The sequence below is a fragment of the Pseudorca crassidens genome, chromosome 9, assembly GCF_039906515.1.
Source record: "Pseudorca crassidens isolate mPseCra1 chromosome 9, mPseCra1.hap1, whole genome shotgun sequence".
NCBI classification, from domain to species: Eukaryota; Metazoa; Chordata; class Mammalia; order Artiodactyla; family Delphinidae; genus Pseudorca; species Pseudorca crassidens.
In genome coordinates this window covers 47,688,463-47,705,104 of record NC_090304.1, presented here as the reverse complement: position 1 = coordinate 47,705,104, position 16,642 = coordinate 47,688,463, and the positions used below count along the sequence as shown (strand labels likewise).

Below are 16,642 nucleotides of genomic sequence, written 5' to 3'. Positions count from 1 at the left end.
CTTATTTATGTTTATTAAGTGTATATATTAATGGCAGGTTGTTGTCTGCTACTGTTTTAGGCTTGGCAGGACTACTAATAACCTCCCCAGTCTGTCCTCAAAATAAGCAAAGAACAATTTTCTTATTTACATTCTAGGAAAGATACATATCACATAAATAAGATTCTACTATAACCATTCAGTAAATACTCATTGAATATCTACTTTACGTCCTAGCTCCCTTCTAGGTTCCTTGCAGTAAGGTCTTCCAATGACATGTGTGGAAGACTGGGCTGAATATTGACTGAGCCCAGGAGGTGACATGGAAACTTTGGTTTTGAAAAATGTAATGTTAACCTAAGCTGGTCTTTTGTTTGTTTTGGTGGAGAGGATCTGCTGCTTTGCCTTAAAAATAGACATGGAGAAATTTCATTCGTTGAGCAGACCCATCCGTTTTTCTCTACCTGGAAAGAATGAATAATGGTTTCTATGGACAAATGTGCTTTTTGAGAAATGTAGCTCACATTGACTCAGAGCACAGTGGGTAGCATCGGGCCATGCTACCCTTGAGTGACCCAGCATCAGCCCAGGTCTGTCCCCTATAGGACCGTGGCTCAGATGTAGCGGTTTCATCGTACAATGTAGAGATTGCCTTATGTCCTATGGATGGAGGTAGAGTCGTTCTTATTGCCATGGAGGTTTATGATTTTGAGGTCTGTTTTTGCCTGCAGGAGCTGCTAAGTCGTACATCTCTTGAGACTCAGAAGCTCGATCTGATGACTGAAGTGTCTGAGCTGAAGCTCAAGCTGGTGGGCATGGAGAAGGAGCAGAGAGAGCAGGAAGAGAAGCAGAAAAAAGCAGAGGTGAGTGTGATACACCACCTTCTAGGGGTACCCATACTGTCCAAAGCTCAGATCAGGGGAAGCTAGCCTAATGTGGCTTCGGCCCATCTGGTCAACCCCAAGCCTGGCAGCCACTGGGTGCCAGAAACATCTATGCACCAGAGACACAATGATCTGTTAATACCAAGTTATCAGGTTTTGCTGTGGCTGCAGATTTCAGCAGTGCCCAAACCACCCAGTTTTGGCTCTAAGGCTGTATCCTCCCTCAAGCTGCTGACAAGGATGGAAAGGGAAGCAGTAGTGGGGGAAGGATCAGACAAGACTTGGAGAGACCAAGATGTCTTCTGTGAGAGCCAAGGTAATGACCGCGTATTGGATGAAGTCAGCTGCTCAGTAAGCCAGCATCGTTGTCCATGGAGTCTAGAGACATTCTTTGATGTGCATTTCACAGACCCAGATGCAGCCCTTAGATTATGTGTTTCTTTCCTCCTGATGGCTCCTATGGGTGAGCCCATGCACAGGCTTTCTCGTTTTCCTGTTTTCCTGTATCTCGTTTTTGTTTTTGTTTTCTCAGGCTCCATATGCCATTGACTAGAGCATGCCAGACTCTTTTTTTGGATAAATTCTAGGCTCAGAGCTCAGAACAGTCCATTTTAACCTTAGATAACCACCTTCCGTGTGCCTCTACCTACAAGTTCCCTATATTTGTACACTGTGCATTGTGAGCTGTGGAAAGAATAGCCTTTAGGTTTAGAAACACCTCGGCTCAATTACTGACCTAAATGCTTAATAGCTCTTTGAACTTCAGCAAGTGAACTACTTAATCTCTCTGAACTTCAATTTCTTTATCTGTAAAATGGGTAACTGTGTGATGAAGTCGAAAAAAAAAATCACCAAAGCTAAGTCTCTATCATAGGATCCGGCATCCTCTCTTCCATTCAGGCACCTCTAACATCTAAAGGCGGATATTGTTCCATTCAGTTAAGCACCAACACCATCATGCCCGGAAACCTGGCACATTTCTGTGTTTACCGGGTAAATACTGGTGATTGAGACACTTCTAATATGTGGGGCATATTCCTTGTATTGCTTTTGAGAACATGCTCATTAGGAAGAAGTATAGTTGCCAAAAGAAAATTTATCTCCGTTACGCTGAGGACACTATCTTCTAGTGATGAAGAATGCAGGCTTTTGAATCCGACCTCTTGGCTGGAATCCAAACTCAGCTACTCAGTAGGTTTGCGATCTTAGGCAAGTAATTTAACCTCCCAAACCTCTATTTCTTCTGTAAAATGGAGATAGCGGTACTTCCTGTTTGCTCAGTTGTTCCGAGGAAGGAATGAGATAATGTATGTGTGTCATCCTTAGCGTAGTGCTGGATAACTAGCTTTTATCAGTTACTTACTGATTGTGTTTTTAAGCATGCGAGAAATGTAAATGTCGACCTAGCTACATTATTAACTTCTAGTTCACGCAGAGTCAAAGCTTATCTGTGTGAAGTGTTAGTTAAATAGACTGTGCTTCTTAAATGTTCAGGGAGAAGCAATTAGATTTTCTACAGGTTTAGAATTATTTTACCAATGTTTCAAAATGTGTGATCACGTGGGGATATACATTCAGGCTTGGGGGCAGAATTGAATAAACTCTGTAAGAAGGCTTAGAGTGGTAGAGACAACTCAAAACCGAGGGAGGGAGGGGAGGGAGCGAGGGAAACAAGGAAAAGAAAGAAAGGAAAGAGGGAGAGGGTTATTAGGTCACACAACTGGAATAGTCTAGGGTTTAAAAAGCTGATATCACTAGATCCAGCTGGCTTTACCGTGTCTTAGAAATCAGGCTTAGTGTCTCATTTGGTTCTGTTTTAGCCTTATTCTCAGGAAGGCTCTCTGTATGTGGTGACAAAGATGGCCGTCAGCAGCTTTAGATCCTACTAGCCTAGCAACCTCTGCAGAGAGAGACATTCTCTCTCTCTCAAAGATTCCAGCAAAACCCCAGGATTGCATATCAGTGGGCCAATTTGGGTCACATGCCTGGTTCTGAACCAGTCACTGTAGGGGACATGGGCCCACGCATGGGTGTGTGTGGGCATGAGAGTCAGTCCATGGTGGCAGAATGCTGAGTTAGTACCGAGCTGGAGCAGCTCAGTTCCTTTCTAGGGAAGGAAGGGGAGCTCCCACTTCTGGGCCAAGCACAGCTAAGGCACTCATTCTACTGTTTGCTTTATTTTTTCTTTTCTGAAGGATTATTTTTCAATCCGAATCTTTGCTTTTGTTTTCCATTAGACTATTCGTGCATGAGGCACCATAGACCCTGAGCTGCTGGCCTCAGTCCTACCCGATAACAGCCCTTCCCAGTTGCTAGTACAAACATTAGGTTTCCACGTGGAGGAGTTTTTCAGGCTGTTCAAACTTGTGATAATCAGGGAACAACGGCCATATGACCTGAAGCAACATTCTCATTCTTGTCAGTAAACATAATCTTTACTGGTATGCTCAGACTCTCTACCACTGTTTGTAACTGTCTGGAACACCCTAGACTTACAACCATGGACAGGGCTGCTGAAGCTAGCTGCACTACTGTCATGTGCGTGGTGGAGCTGTTTATTTTGAGGGAGACGTTTGGCTAGCTGGGGTCATCAAGGTGGTAGTTGTATGAATAAAGGGAATGTTGCTTCCCGTCCTACACTGCTGCTGTTTTTCCAGTGAATGTGCTTAGCCTAAAGCCTGATTGCTTGTGGTTTAAAAGAGGCAGGACTTTTCTGAGGTAGCCAGATCTGAAATAAACTTTCTCTGTGTAGCTCAGGCTTTATCCTAAGCAGGTATCCTGCCGCCCTGTAGTCAGCTGTGGAAGTGATTACAAATGTTTGTCTATAAACCCAAGGACTTTGAGGTGTAGGTTTCTTGTTAAATGGAGACAATCCTGATAGCCAGCCTCGCTCAGGAGTCCGTGGTGACCCTTATGAGACGTGGGTGAATACTGGATTTCCTGTTTACCTTTTCTCCTGAGCCTTTCGCAGTGGTCCTGGGTCATTTCAGGAGACCCAAGATTGGACCAATTGGGTTCACTCCTGAAAAGCAGGACTGCAGGAAAAGTGACCAACATGGAAAGTAAATACCACAGTTAGGGTGGCACATGAAGGAAAGAGATCCAGGGCAAAGGAAAACCTCGGGGTGGCCCACCTATCAAAGGCATGTCCCTTGGAGAGATCTTCCTTGGAGAAGGGCATGTGGCTTCCCTAAGCACTGGGGGTGCAGGGAGGCCTGCAGCTGGATCCCTCTGTGAGATCCAAAGGGTTCTGCGTGTAGTAGCAGAGCAGCCTTTCTAGAGGGGAACAGGGATCCAGCATGTGCTTGGAAATGAAGTCAGCCCAATTGATCAGGGACATACATAAGCCTGAAGAGAACTGGAAACGAGCTCTAGGATTTGCTGGCAGAAAATGGAATGTCTTACAGCACAGGTGTCCTGCTTCCTTTCTTCCTATGGGTGGGACCTTGGAAGGGGAGGGATTCTGATTTCTGAACTGTTGCAATGGGAATGATGAACATGGAGTACAGAGCAAAGGCTGGGAAGATTGTGTTTGCTCAGAGAACAGCTGGCCTGACTTAGGAGAGTTTTATTATTCTTGTTTTTATTTACTCATTTTTGTTTGTACAGGAAATGTACTCCAACAATTCAGAAATTAAGAGTTCAAAAAGGTACATGCAGCAAAACCTCTCCTTCCCCAGCCAGCAGTCAGACACCCATGTTGTCAGTTTGTTTTGTATCCTTCGGAGTTATCTTATGCATGGACAAGCACATTTATATGGATAAATTCTTTCCCTCATATTTGCACAGATACACATTATTCTAGACCTTTTTTTTAATTGAGCAGTCATAGAGCTTGTTTCATATCAAGTACGTTAAAAAAAAAACTTTCTCATTCATGTTTATGTTTACATATTATTTTACGCTCTGACTATGCCCTCATTTATTTAACCAGTTCTCTCTTGGGTGGACATTTAAGTTGTTTCCAAGTGTTTGCCCTTACAAATAATGCTATTGTGAATAAATGTGTAAATGTGTGAGGATATTGAAGTGGAATGGAAGGGTCAAAGGGTCCAACACACTTGACATTTTGACAGATGTGGAGGTGGTATTCCCACCTGCTATGTGTCAGAGTGCAGGACAGTATTAAACTGAGCATGAAGGAAGCGGGAGAGAAACAACTAAGTAAAGTTGTGAACAAGTTTAACAGGTAGGATGGGGTGGGAAAGACTATGATTATGGGAAGTGCCCAGTAGTTAGTTTCACATCGAAAAGAACCATCAAACAAACAAAAACTTTTTTTTTTTTTTTTGCGGTACGCGGGCCTCTCCCGCTGCGGAGCACAGGCTCCAGAGGCGCAGGCTCAGCGGCCATGGCTCATGGGACCAGCCGCTCCGCGGCACGTGGGATCTTCCCGGACCGGGGCACGAACCCGCATCCCCTGCATCGGCAGGCAGACTCTCAACCACTGCGCCACCAGGGAAGACCCGAAACAAAAACTTTGACGGTTGGCAAAGCAAGAGTAATAAAGTGAGTTGAGATTACAGAACAGGGATTAGAACCTCATAAATGTCACTTGGACTTTATGATGTGGGACCCAAGATTGAAAACACCACTACAAAAGGCTCTGCCCTATGGGAGAGAAAAGACCTATTAAGAGAGGAGAGGGGGGCTTCCCTGATGGCACAGTGGTTGGGAGTCCGCCTGCCGATTCAGGGGACACGGGTTCGTGCCCCGGTCCGGGGGCATCCCACATGCTGCGGAGCAACTAGGCCCGTGAGCCATGGCCGCTGAGGCTGCGCGTCTGGAGCCTGTGCTTCGCAACAAGAGAGGCCGCGATAGCGAGAGGTCCGCGCACCGCGATGAAGAATGGCCCCCGCTTGCCGCAACTAGAGAAAGCCCTCGCACAGAAACGAAGACCCAACGCAGCCAAAATAAATACATACATAAATAAATAAACTCCTACCCAACACCTAGGTATTGAAGGGTTGGTTTTTGTTTTTGCCTTCCAACCCCCCCCCCCCATTTATAGTTTCTGCCCTGAATGTAGATAAACCAGGCAATCTGCCACTCTGGCTCTAATGCTGAAGCAAAGCTAGAAACTAGTTTATGAAGTGAAAGTGATGGGTCTCTTGAGAGAGTGGCCATTGTTATTTTGAGAGTTCATGACAGGGAGGGAGGGGAGAACGCGGCATAGCCAGACATGCACTGTGGACCTTGGAAATCATACCTTTGAAAGTTCAGAAATAGAAGCGATGACTCAAGGATATCGAACTACATAAAAATATACTTATTTCTGACTGTGCAACCTCACAAATAATATACCAATAAAAAGGAAAAGGTAGAGGTACCTTGAGAGGAACCAGTTTTCAAAGGGGCTTGTACAAAAGGTAGGAAGGACGGAGAAAAGTGCACCTGCACGAACAGCATCAGGAAGATCAAACCCCACTGAAAGGGACAGTTCTGAGGACAATGGGAAGATTTTCCTTTAAAGTTATGTTCTCAAGAAGATCAAAGAAAGAATGGGCTTGGTTCCACTGATACCTCTGACAGGTGCACAGAACTTAGGACAGCAGTCCCCAGGCTGCTTGTTTATAAGTGAATTTTAAGGAATCGGAGAAATCAAGTGAGTTGCTGAAAAACTGGAAGTAACCATTTTCTTCTCCTCCTCCTCCTCCTCTTTTTTCAAAATGGCAAAGAAAGTTAGAAGGGTTCTATAAAATTCAGTCTACTGAGTTTGAGGTCAACCCTATGATGGTTTGTGAGAAGACAAAGTAGGGATCTGTGTCCATTAAGAGTAAGTTACGTCTAATTGGCCTCATTGGTTTGGCCAGGAGTGCATCTTGTAGTGGTAGGCTGGGTAAATCCTCACTTCAGTGAGGCACTGCGAAAACATTGCTTGGGATAGTCTTGTGGATAAGATAGAGGAATATAGGATGAATGCTAAAACAGGCATATCGGTACCCAAGTGATAATGAATAATATCTTAAGACTACCTCTAGGAAGATTTTTTTTGCAGAGGGTCATGTCATCTGCCTTTGGTCCTCCTGCCTGGTGTGCATTTTTAGTCCATAATTTAGCTGCTGATATAGAAGGCCTTCAAGTTGTGATGACAGGAAGCCAAAGGAAACTAAGTGGATCGGTTGACACTGGGATTCGTGAAGACCTACACAGACTGGAGCAATCCATAAGTTGGCAGGAAAAGAGTAAAAGAGAGGCCAGGAGAACCTGAGTAGTGCAGAGCTGCCGAAGGTAAGGAGTAAGACGAGGGAGCCACGCAGCTTGAGGACAGAGGATGCGTGTGTGGATCTGACCGCGAGGAGGGTGCTGACCCCTTTTGTGCTGGAGATAGAGCTCGAGCTCATCTGCCTGGAGAGTGGGGGTGGGGATGAGGTGATGAAAATCAGGGCCAGCGGGTCCAGACCCCTCACTTGAGAGAGACAACAATGAAGGGAACAGGAGAAGAGTGAGGGCCGTGACGTTCTTGAAACTTACATAAGAGAGAGAAGAGCAGGTGTGAAGACCGGCAGGGCCAGTGACCAGGAGAGACTAAAGGTTCTGGGAGAGTGGCCAGTAAGGGAAGCATGCTGGAGGGTGCAGAGCCACTGGGCTTTTGTTGTCAGCGATCAATGTCATATGGGCCTTAACTGTGTTGCATGACCTTGAGGTGTTTTCTGTTGCTCTCCCGGTTTCTCTCCTTCATTTCTTATGGCTTAAACGCTTGGTGGCAAAAGGAGAAGCAGTGGGGAAAGTGAACTCACATTTATCGAAGGCCTCCGTGTGCCAGGGCACCGTGTGAGGTGTTTACCAAAGTCAGATGAGCGGGTGAAGCCAACCCTCTGACGACTGACTCTGGGGAAAGACAACGTGGGGCTGTCTCTGGGCTAACTCAGGTGCGCTAGCTCCAGGAGAGAGTGGCTGGGAGGCCAGGAGCCCGCTTATGACGGCGATGCCTGCATCTGCAGCTCTCCCAGTTCAAGTGGCATCGCTGGAGGGAGAGCAGGCTGGCGTAGGGGCCCTAGCAGTGCTCTCTCAGACCCAAGCTGCCATCCGGACCCTCAGTTTTCCTTCTACATTTCCTTCTACATTCTTCTTTTAGGAAACACTGTTTCTGTGGGGGATGGAAAACCTCTTTCTAGCATGCCTGGACAGTTCTCATGGTGCCAGGCGGCAAACCTCCCAGTACCAGGTGCCAGTGCTCAGAATGTCAGTAAAGGGGGGCAGAGACGGGCTAAACACTTTAAATGGCTGCCACCCACCCTAGGCTCTGTCGGGATCTGTTGCCAACTGTCTCCTTAACTCCATGCCCCGGCCCCATCAGCTGCCCGCAGTCTTCCCCAGGCTCTTGGGTTTCTCGTTGCCATGAGTGGCACCATCCTCCACCCTGCCAGCCAGGCCCATGACTCCTCGTCCCTTTTACTTCCCCACACAGGCAAGGGATCTAGAACGCGCCTACTTCACGTCACTTAGACTCGTCCCATCTCTCTGTCTCGACCCAGGCGGAATTAGTCACTCACCGCTCCCGGGAAGCCCCATGGTCCTATTGGTGTGGCACGTACAGCCTGTTGTGATTGCTATTTGTGTGTTTCTCCTCACTCACCTGCGAGCGCCATTGCTCACTGTGGCCTTGGGTCTCTGTGGAGTGGCGCTGGATGTCTGTGGAGTAGATAAAGGAAAGCCCAGCAGAGCTGCTAGTGCAAGGGATTCAGAACCGAGCAGGCATGAATTCCACGCGTTGCAGTTATTTTCCAAAGTTGCAATAAAAGGTCAAAATGTTCTTGAGGCTACAGAGGAGTCAGGTCTGGTGTCGGGTGTGAGGGAGCGTTTAGGGCTGGGGACGTAGTAGCGTGCGTGCGCGTGTTGTGCGCCGTATGTCCCCTGTGCACAGGTGTTGGCACGTTTGGGGAGGGCGTCGGCGAGTGTAGAAGGGATGCATCCGTATGTGATCCCATCTCCGCTCTTGCTAGACCCTGCGCCTCAGACGCTGTCACGCAAGGACGGCCCCCAGTATGGTACGAAGGCCATACTGCAGACGGGCCCACGGATGGGGCAGGTCAGGGAAAATGCCACGTCTTTTGGTTCCTGTGAAGAGAGCATATGGTCACGGACAGCGACCGCTGTGTGCCCCCTGCCGTACACTTCCATCCTTCTGTTCTGCTCTCCTAAGGAGTTCCGTGTCTGAGCGCTGACTGACCCTGCGTGCTTTTCTTCTCCTCTCTCTTCCTTCCTACAGTCGGTTCTGAATGTGATCGGTGAGCTGCAGCAGCAGATGTGTAGGCTGCAGCTGGACATCCACAGGCAGATTCAAGAGCGCCTCTCACTCAGTAGGGACCACCCTGAGGAGGTGGCAGCCGACGACGGTGCGGCCCGGCCCCAGCCCTGCGGCCAGGAGTGTGCCCGTTGGGAGGGGTCACCTGTAGGAACCACACTTAAGTATATCAGAGCATGCGTGTGTGTGGCATCTCGCTGGCGGAGGGGCTGGGGCTTCTCCTACCTGGAACAGCGTGTGCTGGCTTAACATGGATCCGTGGTCACCTCTGGGCAGAGCTTGGGACTTGCTCCCCTCGGGATGTGAGCTGAGCTCCGTGACCCTCGCTGAACGGGGTCTGAGCCGGCGAGGCCAACCCTCTGACCGGTGGCAGTACTCGTCTCTCTCAGGGCTGGGAATGAGGTGTGTCAGGTGCCCTGAGTGACGGGGCGTCGGTGTAAAAGCAAGCTTCGGGTCCCCTTCCCAGGTACGACTCAGACACTGGTTCTCCCTCCTGGGCTGGGAGATTAAATGACGTTTCAGCTCCCATGATTTTTTTTTTTTTAATTTAAGAAAAAATAGCATCATAAAATAATCCTCTCAAGTTTATTTTTAAAGAGGTTTATCCCCAGTGAGAAAATAGAACACAAGTGTCCACAGGCTGTGACAACTCTCATCATCTGAATTTCCGGGAAAAGCTCTCCCGTGTGATCACATTTGAGGCCCTATGGGGTGTATCTGCCTGGGATTCTGGACTTGGCCCCTTGCGCTGGTGTCACCAGGTCCTTTGTGGTGGCAGCTGCACAGAGATGAGCCTGTGCTTCCAAGGCCCGCTATCGAAGAGGACTTGGAAGCCCAAGGGAAAGTCAAGGGCGTAGTAGCCATGTCTGTAGGAAGTTGCCATGGTCCATACTCAACTATGGGACATGTGGGAAATCTCCACCCAGACTTGGGCATGAGGGGAGGGGGCCTCGCTGGGGAAAAAATTGAGAGTCAAGATATAGGTGTAGATTTGGAAAGGGAAGCTCTGAGAGGGGTGCTGGGCATGCCCCCTGGTGAGTGGGTTACCCCAGAAAGACTTGTAAAAGAAGTTACACTGTGCACCAGTGTTTATAGCCCACGATGGGCAACAAAGAGCTTAGAAGGAAGGGGATGTGCCGGAGAGGTCAGAGAGCCTGGAGGGCATCATGCTCTGGGTCCCCACAGTGGCAGCTCCTCAGCAGGAACCTGCACACTTTCAGTTCTGCCATCAGCAGGCCTGGCGTCCCCTCAGGCAGGGCCAGAAATGTTCTCAGAAAATGATCCTGGATCTGCCACAAGTCACAACAGGCCTTAAAGTCTAATGTTGCAGATCACAGGGGCAGTAACCTTAGCTTGGAAGATACGTTTCTAAAAGGGCATCAACAAATGTTCACCTCCTTTATAAGAAAATCTTAGTGAATATCCCTGCACAATGCAAGTGTAAGCAATGTAACTTTCTGGTGGGTTGTCTCAGGATGCAAAGGCCCGTTAAATGATGGCTTGAATTGCAAGTGTTCGTTCATCAAGAAATAACGCATACCTAACTATGTGCCAGAGGTTAGCAGAGCTCACGGAGTTCACAGTGTAGGAGAACTAGCCATCAGCCATCACACCAGTAACTGTTTAATTGCAAATGATATAAGATTATACAGATGCCACAAGAGAGTATAGCAGAGGGACCTGATGAAGTGTAGAGGTTGGAATAGCTTTGCTCATGGCGGCCTGAAGGATGGGCAGGGGTTAACCTGGCAGAAAGTTCCAGACAGAGGGAGGGAGAGGCATGTGTGAGGGCCCAAGTCAGAAAGAGGAACTAAAAAGTATCCAGCGTGGCTGGAGCATAACTGGGGACAGACAGTAGTACAAGAGGCAGGCAGGGTGCTGGGTTAGGCCGGGCCGTACTGGTCGTGGGTTAAAGTTCATGGGCTTTTGAGGAGCAGGGAAGGGCCAGGATCAGATCTGTGCTGTAATTGTATTGTTCCCCTGGATGCCATGGGGGTCGATGGCTTCAAGAAGGGCAAGATGACAGAAGACCAACCAGTGGAGAGGCTGTCCAGGCTCTCAGCAGTAACTGCTAGTGATGCTAGAGTTGAGATAAAAGAGAGATTCAGGTGATTTCCTTGAAGGTGGAATTTAGAAGGCTTGGGGGGTGAGTTATGTATGTAGGGGGGGAAGACAGAAGGAGGTGCCAAGGATGGAGCCCAGGTTTCTGGCACAGGATGGAGATGCCATTTAGTGAGACAGGGATGTCTGTGAGGGGGAATTAAGGGTTACACTTGGGTCATGACAGTCGTAAGATGCCTCTGTGCCATCCACGTGGAGATGTTGTGGGAAGTTTGTTATGTGAATCTGGAGTTCAGAAAGTCTATGGGAAGTAATCGCTTTTATGCTAATTTTTCTGATAGAAACCAGTCAGCAGGACCCTTTGTCCATTAAAGGAACCTAGGTTTGGGATAAGGGTGCTCAGCGGTGTCTTTACTAAAAGGGGTACTTTAGAAAGCAGGGGCCCTGGGGTCAGAAGATACAGCCCTGATTTCCAGCTCCACCACCGGCAAGTTGTTTAAATGTCACTTTCCCACTCAGCAACCTTCAGAGGCTCCCTACTTTCTAAAGAATGGCATCAGATCGCCTCATATTCTCATCCCAAAGCCTTTACAGTAAGGCCCCACCGTTTCCCACTGAATGCTGCCCATCCTGTGCTCCAGCCCAGCAGGCTGTCTGCCCTCTCCCTGGACGCCGCCTCCCTCCGTCCTTTCTTCAAGCCAACCCCTCCTCTGAACTGGAACACCCAGACGGGCTTCTGCATTTCACACTTAGCATTTGTCCTTTTAGCGTTTTGTGTCTATCCTCCTGGCTGTCACTTCCTCTGTGAAGCCTTGCGGGAACACCGGCCTCCTCCCCTGGGTTCCTCGACCCCCAGCACAGACAGATGCTCCCTGTTAGCCTGCTTCCTGCTACTTTGCCTGTAACAAGCTGCCTCATTTCTGCATCTCAGTTTCTCTTGCTCCCAACTCCTACCTGTCCTTCCCCCTACACATACGTGCATGATTTGGGCACACCCTGCGGGGAACACAGATGTCAGAAAGGAGCGGGGAGAACAAGTTCTGAGAAGAAGAAGCAAGTTTTCTCTTCCTTTTGTCTGGAACTCCCTGGCCTTTGTTTTGTAACGGGCACATAGCTTTTCCTGAAACGAGGACCGTGTTTAAAGATTGGAGCCAGCCACGGCGTGGAGCCTGACGCGGTCGCTCCTGCCTTGGTATCCACTGTGCATGTGTTACCCAGGGTTGTAGATCCCAGGAGCATCCTGTTCTTTAACCATCAGAACTCTGTCTTTCTTCGTCACCCCCCTAGGAGTTACTGCAGGAGCTCCGGCACCTCAAAATCAAGGTGGAAGAGCTGGAAAATGAACGGAACCAGTATGAATGGAAACTGAAGGCCACCAAGGTAAAAGGAGGTTCTGATGCTTATGGAGAAGCTTTGAGGCCCAGTGGGGAGGGTCTGGGGTGTGCCGTAGCCTAAGGCTGAGGAATGGGAATGGATCCCACTGTGTGTACACGCAACAGTGCCCAGATTGTGCGAGCAGACAGATTTAATCCAGGAGGGCTCTTTTCCTGGGGAAAGCCCATGAGATTATGAGCTGCTGAGGTCGCCAAGTCTCCCTCTCTCTGTGTCCCATGGCACCCCCCCCCCCCCGCCCCGGCCCAGGCTGACACTGGGCCAAGCAGGGCCTCTATGAGTGAGTGATGAGTCCTAGGACAGATGAATGCCAACATTGTCTTAGCTGCATCATTTTAAATTTAGCAGCCCCTCTAATAATCAGTTTCTAGAAAGAGGTATGCTTTTATTTTTAGCAATTCCTCAGAATATATACTTGTCATATTTTTGTAACCAGATCATGTTTCTATTGAACTGGGGAGCTTGCTATCTAAAGGACACCCACGATACATTCTTTCGTGAAATAAATTTTATCCCTCCCTCCTTTGTTTTCGCTAATAGTTTCCTCCTTCATTTCCTCTAATAGTTGGAATGGATTCAGCCCACACATTTATTGTTTTGGCCAGAACGTTGTATTTTAAAACGTCGAATTAGCTGTCACTTAAGCATTAGGAAATTTCACATGTAGAGTTAGACTTCCATGCAGGCAAAGGAGTAACGCTCTGGGGTTGGGGGCGGGAAGCTCTAAAACCCTGAAGCAGTTTCTCCGCCTGAGGAGCTGGCCAGGCTCCCTCTGGTGGGTGGGTGCACGCCTGCCTTTCCACTGAGAGCTCTGCAGCGCCACCCACAGGTGTTACCACATGGTCCTGTAGGCATCTTCATCTTTACTTCTTAGAGTTTTCTTAACATCTAGTTTGTACTTTCAGTTTTATTTTTTCTATACCTTCAAATGATTCTAAAAACAATAATAACCGTTATAGATAATTTTAAACCACAAAAATTTAAAAGAATAAAAATCATTCGTAAACTGCCCAGGAGCTACCACTATTAATATTTCCTTCCAGGAATTTCTCTTTTTGGGGTCTCTCTCTCTCTCTCTTAATTTTGATGTTGATAATTTATACACAGTTTTATACCATGCTATTAAAAGAAAACTCCGAACATGATGTTGATGTCTGTATAATATTCTATTGCATAAATGTAATTTTCTTAACTGTTTTACAGATGAGGAAACTGAGGCACAGAGTAGTTAGGCAACTTTCCCAAGATCTTACAGCTAGTCAGCTCCAGCGCTAGACAATCTGCTTGATCATCTCCTGCTCTGTTCTTATCTACGTGTCCCCTTGTGTGCACTGTGCTTCACAACCCCCAGTTCTAGGAGCACCGTTTCTCTAAAAGCTCAGAACCTCCCATCCCCACGATCCCCTCAAGCGAGTCCTGTCCTGGTGAAACCTTCGAAGTTGTACACTCCACCTTCTATTATAAAACCAAACAACTCGTTTGAATCACCTAAGCGCTTCGCCTTGGCATGTAGACCTTTGAGATACTGTGGATTATTTAATAACCACCACGTCTGGAGACCCTCCTGTGTGCCAGAATGTGTCCAGCCCTTTGTACATGTTTTCTCATTTGGTCCATAAAATAGCCCAGCGAGGTCTATTGATTTATTGTCCTCGTTTTCCTGGTGGGCAAACTGAGGCTCAGAGTGGCCAAGGGGAGGTTCTGATCTGGATCTGTGTCATTCCAAAACTCATGCTCTTTTCCCTCTGTCATCCTAATTCCCTGCAGTTGAAACCTGCCTTGTTTTTGAAAGTTCTTCCATTTTCTGTGTAAAGCTTCTCAGTCCGTCAGTGTGCTTCGTCTTTCAGTGCAGCGGCGGTAGGGCAGGGTCCCTGGGTTTAATAAGGCCCAGGATCTGCAGGGAGGCAGAGCCCCCATCTCTGCCTGGCTTTGTCCCAGACCTCTCACCACACAGCTCCAGCCTCAGTGGCCATGGCAGTAGCATACTTTTCCCCATGGTCAGGTGCACGGCCTCTGGGCTGTTGTAGACTTCCCAGCTTAGGGACAGATACCTTTCTCAGCGTAAGAGAGGACCTGTCATTTCTGGCCTATTCTGTGAAAATGGGCGCATGGGAGATTGGGCCCAGCCACTTGGTCTGTAGAGTTGTAAATAAATGACTTCACCCAGAGGCAGGCCTCAGAGAAGAAGAGCCTGGGCTCTGCCTTGATAGCATCTCATCACTGGTGTCCACTGTGGGGCCCGCAGACAAGAATCAGGCATCCGGATTCCTAACAGCTCTCACCCTGTCTACAAGGAAGGGGAGAAATGGGTGTGGAAGGTGCAAGAAAAGTTAAGAGGATATCTTCCAAGAATATTCTGGCCCTTGTAGAAATGAGAGGCATTTGGATTGAGTCCCAAGGCTAGTATTTTCAGAAGCCACTGTTGCCATCAATCGTAAGCCCACGGGCTCCAAGGCCCTGGGTTAGCTGTGCAAAGCTGCCCATGGCCGCGAGTCTCTGCAAGCCATTTGGTACAGCTGGACCCAGCTCTCTGTCCTCTGTAGGTGGAAACCAAGCAAAGGGACAGTGCTCTGTAGGGACTTTGGGTAAGGAAACCCACCCCTTTGCCACCTCTTTGTTTTTACATGGGCCCATTTTGGGGATGTTAGGGAAGGTTTGTCCAGAACCCCTTGAGGTGGACTCAGGGAGCCCTCTCCCCACACGAGGAGCCCTCATCTGTGCTATTAACTCAGCTGCAGGCAGCCTAGGCTGGGTGGAGCCCTGGCTTTCGAGCAGGCAGGGTTCACGTCCTGGCCTGGTCGCTGAATAGCTCTGTGACTTGGGAGTCGAATCCTTCCCTACTCCTGTTTTCTCCCCGGTGACGTGCAGGGGTACTGCTTCATCCCATGGTTTCCTGAGAGGATTGCGTGAGGGTTGCGTGAGGGTTGATGTAAGAACGCAGTGAGCATGGAGAGTAGGCTCTCAGCCCGTGTGTCCTGAAGCTGAACACAGGCCTGTTGGGTGGAAGGGCCACCAACAGGACCAGTGCTCATTTGATTACTTGACTTGTTCAAAAATGGCCTCGGGATAGGACGAGCCCATACCGTAACCTTGCAGAATAAAGGTGGGGCCCGACTGGGCTACCACATGGGGGGCGGGTGCCCAGAGTAGAAGCTTCTGCTGTGTGTGCCGTTGACTGGCTGGGAGTTGGTTCTCACCCCCTTTCTTAGTCTGTTTTGTTTATTTTCTTTTTTATAGATTTTATTTTATTTATTTATTTATTTATTTTTGGCTGAGTTGGGTCTTCGTTGCTGCACGTGGGCTTTCTCTAGTTGCAGCAATGGGGGCCCCTCTTCATTGCGGTGTGCAGGCTTCTCACTGTGGTGGCTTGGCTTGTTGCGGAGCACAGGCTGTAGGCAGACGGGCTTCAGTAGTTGTGGCACACGGGCTCAGTAGTTGTGGCGCATGGGCTCAGCAGTTGTGGTGCACGGGCTTCAGTAGTTATGGCTCGCGGGCTTCAGAGTGCAGGCTCAGTAGTTGTGGCACATGGTCTTAGTTGCTCCGCAGCATGTGGGATCCTCCTGGACCAGAGATCGAACCCGTGTCCTCTACATTGGCAGGCGGACTCTTAACCACTGCACCACCAGGGAAGCCCCTCTTAGTCTGGTGTGATGCTCAGAGCACTAGCTAGTTATCCATAAGGGAAGGAGTAGGATGAGAGCAGCAACAGAAGTGGCATTTATTGAGGACTTACTATCTACTGAGCATGAGACTAAGTTGTTCATAACCCTTACCACATTTACTCCTTACTGCAGCCCCGTGTGCTAAATGCTGTTTTCCTGGTTTTATAGATGAACCAAGACTCAGAAATGTTAAACCACTTACCCAACTAGGAAATGAGAGAATCCAAGTTTAACTCCAAAGCCAGCATGCCTCTCAGGACGGGACCTACCCAGTTCTGACCTTCTAATCAGTATGGGAGCACAGGGACCACCTGGCTTGCTGTTACGTGTGCAGTTTAATCTGCTGGTAGAGACTTGGGAACCACCCAGTGCTGCTGCCCACGTGAATGTGTGTGTGCGCCTGTGTTGATTTACAA

The 16,642-nt window shown here is 48.6% G+C and overlaps 1 protein-coding gene across 11 annotated transcripts in view; it reads left to right on the top strand.

Annotated features, from left to right (window-relative positions):
- The window catches only part of PPFIBP2 (PPFIA binding protein 2), a 125,971-nt gene that overhangs the window by 65,484 nt on the left and 43,845 nt on the right, over positions 1-16,642 (top strand). For 7 of the 11 annotated variants that reach the window (XM_067750045.1, XM_067750047.1, XM_067750049.1 and 4 more), the window contains exons 5-7: positions 711-842; positions 9,076-9,258; positions 12,460-12,552. In XM_067750045.1, coding sequence (XP_067606146.1) covers positions 711-842; positions 9,076-9,258; positions 12,460-12,552 — 408 coding nt within the window. The remainder of the gene's footprint in view (positions 1-710; positions 843-9,075; positions 9,259-12,459; positions 12,553-16,642) is intronic. The other 4 variants (XM_067750054.1, XM_067750053.1, XM_067750056.1 and 1 more) reach the window with 1 other exon arrangement.